This window comes from Suricata suricatta, chromosome 9 (assembly GCF_006229205.1).
Source record: "Suricata suricatta isolate VVHF042 chromosome 9, meerkat_22Aug2017_6uvM2_HiC, whole genome shotgun sequence".
In the NCBI taxonomy this organism is placed as follows: Eukaryota; Metazoa; Chordata; class Mammalia; order Carnivora; family Herpestidae; genus Suricata; species Suricata suricatta.
The window spans coordinates 135183219-135193480 of record NC_043708.1 but is presented as its reverse complement, the minus strand read 5'-3'; the positions used below and the strand labels follow the sequence as shown (position 1 = coordinate 135193480).

The window sequence follows — 10262 nt, the reverse complement described above, 5'->3', positions numbered from 1 at the left end:
AGGATAACATTATCAATGGTGGAAATTTTTTTCAGAAAAGTGATTGACTTTGGGGTGAGAATTGACTGGGAAGAGAAATTAGGGAGTTTTCAGTAGTGATGGTAATCACCTATATCCGCCTTGTTTTCTGTTTTGTTTTGTTTTGAAGCCATTGTAATGGACAGCTCCGCTGAGAATACCTGCACTCACTGATCAATCATAACATCACATCCTCATCCCCTGGAGACTTGCATAGGAAGTACAAGGCATCACTCATTGCCAAAAATTGAATCTGATTAATCTCAAGATCTAACTGCCAGTTGATAGGAAATAGAGAGGATAGTAGGGACATGATAATAGACATCATAGGAATAAAATAAAATATATCCAAAATACAGGAAATATGTAGGCCAAATGACCTGTAAAATAGTGAGGGGAATAAAGTGGAAGAAACTACTTTAGAATATGGTACTTCCGGGACATAACCACATCGTGCAATGTCGCAATGTGCGAACCTTGTCTGGATCCTAATCCCAAGAAATCAAACATGGAAGTCATTTATGAAACAGTAAGAGAATATTATCAGGATATTAGCTGCTATTAAACACTAAAAGTTTTAAGGTATACTAATGGCTTATGTACTTAAGTTAAAAAGGCATCCTAATCTCCTTGAAATACATACGAAAGTACTTGACAGATGAAAATAATATGAAGTCTAGGATTTGCTTTAAAATAAGCCAGAGGAAACTGTAGGGCAAGTATGCAAGATAATGAAAAATGATTGGCCATGTGTTAATGTAACACTGAGCGATCGGTGCACAGGGGTTCACTGCAGTACAATATTATCCCTACTTTGATATGCTTGAAAATCCTAGAATACAAGATTCAACAAGATTCTGCTCGCACTGGGCTTCAAGAGCTCATCTAGTATTTTGTACGGAGCTTTTCCTACTCCCCCACCCTCATGAGACTGGATCTCAGCTGCCGAGGTAGAAACTGCCCTGAGCAGATTAGCATCACACATACCCTCCAGGGCGCAGGGACTTAAGTCCCTCTGTTAGCAGCTTCCTGGCCCCACGGTTGCAGAGAGGTTCCATTCCACCCACAGCCACCTTCTTTCCAACTTGGGCAGACACTTGTCAACTGTTGCTTCCTCCACCGACACTGCGCCCATGCCCCCAAAGTGCAACCCCGCCTCATGCGTTGTGATGTATCTTTCATCACGTCATGAAACAGGACTGCCTGGCGAGGGGGCACTAGAGAGTCCTATGACCCCAGCCCAGTGGGACAGACCGAGTGAATCTCATCTCCCTTTTTCCAGCTTGGGTTGGGGGAAGGGTGTGCAGTTTCCCAAAACCCTGCAGTGCTGGTGAGTTAGGATGTAGACATGCTGATAGAATGAAGAAGGAACCGATCAGCCTGGAGAAAGCTGAGGTATGGTGGGCTGAGGTCTGGATGAGTAGGCTGGCCGAGGTAAAAAGCAGGGCTTTCTACCATTGTGGACTGGCTGATGGGTGAGGTTCTCCAACCATTCCTTCAGTCAGTCAGTTAATACTGAACTCTATATTGGGAGCTGAAACTACAGCGATGGACGCAGACCAGTCTGTCCCCATGGATGTCTACATTCTAATAAGAGCAAAATATGTGATGACAAACAATAGAGTGATCCATTTCATAGCAGGGAATATTACATAGGGCATGGTCAGCATGCGAAGGGAGTTGCTTTAGACTGGGTGATCAGGGAAAGCCTCAGAAAGTAACTTTTGCGGGGCACCTGGATGGCTCGGTCAGCTAAGCGCCCAAGTCCGGCTGGGGTCACGATCGTACTGGGCTCTGTGCTGACATCATGGACCTGAAACCTGCTTCAGATTCTGTGTCTCCCTCTCTCTCCCTCACACACACACACAAAATGGACATTAAAAAATTATTTTAAAAAAGTAACATTTGATCTGAGACTTGAATGACAGAACTGTGAAAATCTGTGAAAATCTGGCGACAAAGAACTAGTAAAGACAAAAATCTTAGATTGGCATTTTTAAGAATGTTAAAAAGATTTAAGCTTGGTAAGCAATAGGACGGTTGCGGATGAGGTAAATGGAAAACATATCAAAGTTTTTTTTTAAATATTTTATTTATTTTTGATACAGAGCATGAGAGGGGGAGAAGCACAGAGAGAAGGAGACACAGAATCTGAAGCAGGCTCCAGGCTCTGAGCCAGCTGTCAGCACAGAGCCTGATGCGGGACTTGAACCCAGGAACATGGGATCTGACCTGAGCCGAAGTCGGAGCCTTAACCGACTGAGCCACCCAGGCGCCCCAACATATCAAAGTTTTTAACAACAGCTTCTAATTTTCCATAGCCAACTGGAGAAAAGGCATGGTCAAATGATATACAGGAGTTAAAAATGCCAGGGGCACCTGGGTGGTTCAGTCAGTTGAGTGTCTGACTTCAGCTCAGGTCATGACCTTGCAGTTTGAGTTTGAGCCCCATGTCGGGCTCTGCTGACAGCTCAGAGCCTGGAGCTGCTTCAGATTCTGTCTCCCTCTTCCTCTGCCCCTCCCCCACTCATTGTGTCGCTCTTTCCCCAAAATAAATTTTTCTTAATGCCAATTTAATCAAATAGCATCTTCCAAGGCGACTAGGTGTCTTAGTTACACACCCAACTCCTGGTTTGGGGTCAGATCATGACCCCAGGGTTGTGGGATAAAAGCCCTGCAGTGAGCTGAGTGCTGGAGCTTGGAGCATGCTTGGGATCCTCTCTCTCTACCCCTTCCCTGCTTGCTCTCTAAAATAAAAAATAAGTATATATTTAAAAAGGAGCATCTTCTGCCTCTTAAAACTAAAAAGTTCTAAGGGCAAATTACCGTATTTTTTTAATCATAAAAATATTGAGGGGCGCCTGGGTGGCTCAGTCAGTGGAGCACCTGACTTCCGCTCCGGTCATGATCTCACGGTGAATTCCAGGCCTGCATGGGGTTGTACTGAGAGCCAAGCGTGGAGCCTGCTTCAGTGTGTCTTCCTCTCTCTGCCCCTCTCCGTCTTGCACGCCGTCTCTCTCAAAAATAAACATTAAAAAATTTAATAGGAAAAGTGACAAAGCCGTGAGAACAGGAACTTTATTTGTCCACTGCTGTATTACTAGAGCTTGGATTCTCTAACTCTGATCGACAGGTGATAGGGCCTTGCCATTTATACTCAACAAATGCCCAAGTTAACTGTAATCAATGATACTGTAATGGCTATTAATGACATTTCAAATAGCAAGGAGATTCAGAACACACTCAATGATAGGTCTGGAAAACCAATTGTTTTCATGAAACAGCCTGCACTTATTTAAATCCTGAACAACCAGTTTTTGCCAGTAAATTGTTAAAATTAGGCGTGGCTGAAAACTGTCATTGGACTCGTACCTGTCTCACTCAATTTTCTATTGATAAGTCACTTTCTGGTTGTAAGGAAGTATCTGTAAAGGATTCCATAAATTAACAGAAATTTGGCCAGGCAGGAATGGATTCCTGGAAATTTAGAAGTCCTGAATTAAAGTCAGACCTGGGTTCAGGTGACCTTGAGTATATCCAAAACCCTGAGACTGTCCCCTAACTTCTGAAAGGGGCCTATTATCTGTTCCTGCCCACATCACTGCCCCATTGAAAAACCCTGATGACAACGGTGAAGATGCAGTTCGGGGCTGAGAAAGTAGCTAGAGAAGCTGCCCAACTCCCAAAAGCCTTTGCCGCCTTTGTTTTTTTTTTTTTTTTTAATGGATCAAAGCCCCACGCCCTAAATCTTTCAGAGCCCCACCAACGGAAGGAAAGAGGAGCTCCTTTAGACCAGGTGATCCAGGGAAGGCCTGATGTCCCAATTCTTGGCTGTCAACAGCAATTACTAAGGGTCATCTGCAGTGTCGTTCGCTGGGAAATCCTCCGGCCCCAACTCTCTACCAGTGGGTTCTTTGTGTGTTTTTTATTTATTTTTGAGAGACAGAGAGAGTACAAGCAGGGGAGGGTCAGAGAGAGAGGGAGACACAGAATCTGAAGCAGGCTCCAGGCTCTGAGCTGTCAGCACAGAGCCCGATGCGGGGCTCGAACCCACGAACCGTGACATCATGACCGGAGCCGAAGCCGGACGCTTAACCAACTGAGCCCTCCAGGCGCCCCTCTACCAGTGTTTAATAACAAGGGACCCCTTGTCTCTTGGAACCCTCCTTCTCCCGCCCCAGAGAGCACCAGTCAACACAAACTGCTACACTTTACTTTATTTTGCACATAAGGAACACATTCAATTGGCTACTAAGCAGGTCCAGAACTATCAGTATTCATTAATCAAGAAGTAAACAAGGTTAGAAGGCAAACTTTTCATTTTTTCCCAAACATATACTACGAGCATCACACAGGGTCTTAACAACGCACACAACCCGGGCTGGTTTCAACAGAGAGAGCTCAGGCGAGGAGGAGGAGCACTGAGGACCCATCCGGGCCAGACCAGGAGCAGAGCTGCAGGAGGCTGGACTCTACCCAGCCGGTCCCGAACCCTGCCCTGGTCCCGAACCCTGCCCTGCCGAACACATGTGCCCCGTGCAGCTCACTGCCCTTCGTCGGGTTCAGATCTGAGCAGCCCTCTCCTCCCACGTTGCAGACTCTTCGCTTCCTCCTACCCCAAGGTGGATAATCCACGCGCGGAAGTCCAGGCAGCTCCAAAGCTACTCTCCCAAGCCGCACTTCAGGTGGCATCTGCACAGTCCAGGCTCCGGCTCAAATTCTGTACAGGAAGTTCCCGTTACTGTCAAAGAACTCTCGCCCCCTCTGGACTACGCTGCTGCTGAAGTTCTGGTCACCTGGCTCCTGTGCCTTCACCTCTTCCAGCTTCTCGGCACTGGGCAGCCCATCCCCGTGAGCCCGTCTAGAGGCCGCACGATCACTGGGGGCGCACCTGCGCAGTTCTTGCGCACGACCTGTGGCTGCAACAGGCACACGGCGCTCCTGCTGCGGGTCCTGGGTTCCTCTGTCCCCTCCCTTCTGTCTCCTTGGCGAATCTGTACTGGGAGTGTTCGATTCTATCACTTTCAAACCTGTGCTGTGACCCCAGCCTTTGAATGAGGTTTCATCTGTTGGCATCAACAAAGCACCTGATCCAGAGTGGCCGGCGGGCAGCATCTTCAAGGTATCCTGGGAACCTGGGAGCTGCCTGAGCGAGTGGGCAAGCCCAGGTTTCTTAAGGACTTTTTGATCCTGCTTCAGTTTCTGCTCCAATGTGGGGACAAACTTGCTTTTTAAAACCCTCCGGATCACATCAGTGCTGACACCAAAGCCTTCAGCTAATCTGGGAACTGACCAGGCCTCTGAAAATTCTTTATGCAAATACCTATGGGAAAAGGAAGCAGGTTTTCAAGTTGTGAAAAAATTCGCTCTCAGAAAATCTTCCTGATAATACTAGGGATATTTATGTGAAAAGAAGAGGGCTTGGAAAAACTGCAAACAGTCTCTATCTTGGGCCACCAAATGGCTGTGTTCCATTCCTGTAGGCCAACCACTCTTAGATCACTTTTACTTCACATCAACTAAACTCCTCCCGATGCGTACCAGGCCCCAGTTAGATCCGGAGTGCATGAAAACTGTCATTCCTTTCAGAGAACACACCGTCTGCTGGTGGAGACAGATCTATTTACATACAACAACCACCACTGTGGTTAGGTCATTGCACAGAATGCTAAGAGCATCCAGGGGACCCAGGAACGGCTATCACAACACCTGCAGTGTAGCTCAGGAATTGCTTCAGAAGTCCCTCTACAGCTGGCCTAAAAGGATGAAGAAAGGAGAAGAGGAAGAAGAGATCGAAAGTATTTTTTTTTAAACATTTATCTTTGAGACAGCGCAAGTGGGGAAGGGGCAGAGAGAGACGGAGACACAGAATCCAAAGCAGCTGTCAGCACAGAACCTGACATGCAACTCGGACTCATGAACCGTGAGATCATGACCTGAGCTGAAATCAGACACTTAACCGACTGAGCTGCCCAAGTGCCTGCTCAAAGGTATTTTTTTAAGTTTTATTTATTTAAGTAATCTCCACACCCAGTGTGAGGCTTGCACTCACAAACCCGGATCAAGAGTGGCGCTCTCTTCTGACTGAGCCAGCCAGGTGCCCCTCAAAGGTACTGAGGGCAGGGAGAGCAGCATGTAAAATGCAAGACAGCACATCACCATTGTTGGCAACAGCTCAACTTGTCTAACAGTAAGGGCAGAGGCAAGATGATGTCATGCTTCCGAGTCTGGAGTTTATCCCAAAGCAACAGTGAATCAAAAGAGGGTTTTTTTTAAGCACATGTATTCAAAAATAGCAGAAGGTGGGAGCACCCGGGTGGCTCAGTTGCTTAAGTGTCTGACGACTTGTAATTTCAGTTCAGGTCGTGATCTCATGGCTCATGGGTTCGAGCCCCATACCTGGCTCTGCTGACAGTGCGGAGCCTCCTTGGGATTCTCTCTCCCTTTCTCCCTGCCCCTCCCTCACTTCCACACATGCTCTGTCTCTCAAAAACAAATAAATGAACGTTTTAAAAAAGAATTTAAAAAACTGCAAAAGAAGTGCAATTCAAGACATGCAAGCCATGGCACACCACAAGTATATCCAGGAAGGCCGTGAGGCAGTGGAAGGCCGTGAGCAGCTCTTCCTTTTCAGGCTCAGCCTAGGGAGCAGTTTTCGGTGGCAAGACTAGAAACGGAAGGAGCAGCCAAGAGGCTCTCAGGGCAATCTAGGCAGTCTGAACTGCGGCAGCTGCAATGACAGCAGAGAAGAGTTGAGGAATGTTTTAGGAAGGCCAAATGGTAGAACTTGCTAAGAACTAAGTAACTGGAGGCAGAAATAGGCAGAGATTCTGGATTTCAGCTTGAGTGACTGGTGGGAACGTTCCGGGGTATAGGGAAAATAGGAGCAAAATGAAGTCACCAGAGCAATAAATTTTCTCTTGTTATGCTGAGTTTGCTATACTGTTGAGTGTGAAGAACTTATGTGATATCCAAACAGAGCTGGTCTAGCACACGTAGAATACATACAGGTCAGAAGATAAACGGGGACTGGAGATGACGGACCAGGAAGTCACAAGCCAAGACCATGGGTGGCTGAAGCCACGTGGGTGGGTGGCTTTAGGCAGGGAAACATGTGGAGATATAAAGACCAAGGACACACCTCTAAAGGTAGCCCAGGAAGGAACCTGAGAAAAGGAGTCCTAGGAAGAAAAGGGAGTAGTAAGTATCGCGGGTCAAGGGAGGAAAGAATTTCAAGAAAGCAGACTACAAGGTCAAATGCTGCAGAAATGTCAGGGAGGCTAGAGTCTGGAGTGGCAGGAATGCCTAGCAGTGAGGAAGACACTGGTACTATTTGTGGACTCTGGTTTCATTGTTGGGACAAAACAAGTAAGAAGGGCGGGCAGCCGGGGGACAAAAGGACACGGGAGAGCCATAGGCTGACAGCTGTAGATCTCTGGAGATAAGGTACGTCTAAGACCTAGTGCACACAGAGGACTGGTCCTAGACAAGTGAAGGGCTGTCACTTCCCCTGAGATGTAAGTAACGGGATCACCACGGACAAAGAAAACTGAGGAGGTAGACTAAGAAGCTTTAAAGGGCTCTAGGGGGGCCTGGGTGGCTCAGTCAGTATGATCTGAGTTCGAGCCCCATATCGGACTCCAGGCTGTCAACACAGATCCTCTGTTTCTGGTCCCCTACCCCTTTGTGCTCACTCTCTTGAAAATAAAGAAACATTAAAAATGTTTTTTTAAATGTTTTATTTATTTTTGATACAGAGAGAGAGACAGAGCATGAGAGGGGGAGGGGCAGAGAGAGAAGGAGACACAGAACCGGAAGCAGGCTCCAGACTCTGAGCTAGCTGTCAGCACAGAGCCTGACGCGGGGCTCGAACACACGAACGTGAGATCTGACCTGAGCCGAAGTCGGAGGCCTAACCGACCGAGCCACCCAGGCGCCCCTGAAAATAAAGAAACATTTAAAGGGCTCCTAATTAAGGGCCAATTTTTCCTCTGAAGTTAAAAGGACATTTATTAACCACAGAAGGAGAGGGGACAGGAAGATCTGGAAGAGCAGTTGTTCCAAAGAGGAACGGAAGTGGACCCGAGAAAAGTGCTACAGGCTGTCCAAACCTCCTGGCTCTAGGATCCTTATTCTAAGTGTCAGGTTCAGAGTCACTCTGATGGGAATGGAAAATGACACAGAACTTATGGAAGGCTACTGAGCAGTACTCATCAAAATGCAAATCCATGTGCCCTTTGACACAACTCTACTGGAAACGAACACAACAGATACAGGTGGATGGCATGTGGAATGATCTGTACACCAAGTTACTCACTAGAGTACTATTTGTGATAGTGAGTGAGTGGAAAACAACCCAAGTACACGTCATAAAAGATTGGTTAACTGATTTATGATTCACTGTGGTGCCAGGCTGCCTCAGCCAGGAGGGGATGCAACTCTTGATCTCAGGGTCCTGACTGTGAGCACTCCGTTGGGCACAGAGATTATTAAAAAAACAAAAAAACCACACACAATTTACCATGACTTCTTCAAAAAAGAGCTTTCTCTTCTGAAGTGGAAAGATCTATGAAATATGTGAAAAGGGGCAGCTGGCTGGGCCAATGGATCATGTGACTCTTGATCTCTGGGTTGTGAATTCAAGCCCTGCATTGGGTGTAAAAATTGTGAAAATAAAATCTAAAAAAAAAAAAAAAGAATTATATGAATAAAGAAATGTGTAGAACAGTATTTACAGTAGTCTACTGTTTGTGCTTAAGAAAAATAAAAGTAACAATCTACATTCATACTCGCTTGCATTTGCATACGGAAACCTGGAAAAAGGCACAAAAATTGATTAAAAAGTCTCATAAAAGACTGGCAGGGGAGCCTGGGGCGCCTGGGTGGCTCAGTCGGTAAAGCGTCCAATGGCTCAGGTCATGATCTCAGAGTTAGTGGGTTCCAGCCCCGCATCAGGCTCTGTGCTGACAGCTAGCTCAGGGCCTGAAGCCTGTTTTCAGATTCTGTGTCTCTCTCTCTCTGACTCTCCCCTGCTGACGCTGTCTCTCTCTCAAAAAAATTGATTAATTAGTTAATTAAAAAATTTTAAAAAAAGACTGGCAGAGATTAAAACTTCTCAATGTGTGCACATACTGTTCTAATTTTGAACTATATGCAATATACTGTTATTCAAAACAACAAACTTAAGAATCTCTTTAAGACTTTTATGAGTTAACTATTTGGAAGTAAAAGCTGTGAGGCCTGCAGCTTACTATTTTAAAATTTCAGCAAAAGTGAACCGTGTCCTAAGGTTACAAACTACTAAGTGTAGATGACGGGCTTATGGAAATTCATCTGACTATTCTACTTCTCATTTAGAAAACTTAAATGATAAAAAGGAAAATATTACAATGATTCTTACCGGATCTGCTCCATGGCAGCCCACGTCAGGGTCCTGGGCGGAGCACCCGGCGCTTCCATTTGCCTCCGAATTTTCTGGAATCGGGCGGCTTTCTGCTGTCGTTTCAGGGTGCTGGGGGAGAGAACCAATGGCAGAGGCCACGCGTGGGAGCATAATGGGTGGCTGCAGAGCCTCGCGCTAAATCACAGGCCCAGCCCGCTTCTCTGTTAGCAAGGGAAACCAGGCCGCGTCTGCCGGCTTAGAGCTGCTCTGTAACCACCCCAGAAATCGAATACTCAAAACAGTCCGCAAGCATGCCGAACTTTCTAAACGGGTGATGAAACTCGTCACTGGTGAAGAAACCTGTCGTCCCGAAGGTGCCGCACACCTGCCCCTGCGCCCCAGACAACGGGTAAGAAACAAGGGTGCAGCGGAGGCGGCGCCAGGACGCCCGGCACTAAGGCGGCAAGAAGCCCTGCCTCAGGCTGAGGGCCCAGGAAGGAGCCGGTACCTCTCCACCTCCTGCAGCTCCCGCTCCTCCGGCTCCCAGTCGGAATCGGGGTCCGGCTCCCGGCCGAGAATGCCCGGCTCTGCCATTCCCCGGGTCGCGAAACCACGGCGAGCCACGGCAGCACGAACGCGCGCGCCCAGCAAAAGCCTCAGAGCGACCGCCATGTCGACAAAACACAGCCCGAGGCTGCCGGACCGGATGTCTGGGGGCGGAGCCGGAAGCTGGAGGGCGGGACGGAAGCAGGGACGTGCGTGCGTGGCTCCAGCTTCCGGCTGAGGGTGCGATAGCTGGGCTTGTAACTGCGTGGGGTTCAGCCTTGCATACAGTGACTGTGGAGAGCGTTTGCGGTGAAAC

The 10262-nt window shown here is 47.5% G+C and overlaps 1 protein-coding gene across 1 annotated transcript; it reads right to left on the bottom strand.

The window, feature by feature from the left end:
• Window positions 1-4217: 4217 nt before the first annotated feature.
• On the bottom strand, window positions 4218-10072 carry NGRN (neugrin, neurite outgrowth associated). The gene is made up of 3 exons (XM_029952925.1): window positions 9909-10072; window positions 9419-9529; window positions 4218-5341 (listed from the first exon to the last, which is right to left on the bottom strand). Exons 1-3 carry the CDS (start codon window positions 10070-10072, stop codon window positions 4732-4734), a joined length of 885 nt encoding a protein of 294 aa, XP_029808785.1. The 3' UTR covers window positions 4218-4731.
• Between the last annotated feature and the right edge of the window lie 190 nt (window positions 10073-10262).

Excerpts from the sequence above, each read along its gene's own strand:
- NGRN (XM_029952925.1), bottom strand. The coding sequence starts at position 10,072 with ATGGCGGTCGCTCTGAGGCTTTTGCTGGGCGCGCGCGTTCGTGCTGCC. Across the intron at positions 9,530-9,908 it reads GAGCTGCAGGAGGTGGAGAG|CACCCTGAAACGACAGCAGA; the intron begins GTACCGGCTCCT and ends TCTCTCCCCCAG. Across the intron at positions 5,342-9,418 it reads GCTGCCATGGAGCAGATCCG|GTATTTGCATAAAGAATTTT; the intron begins GTAAGAATCATT and ends CTTTTCCCATAG.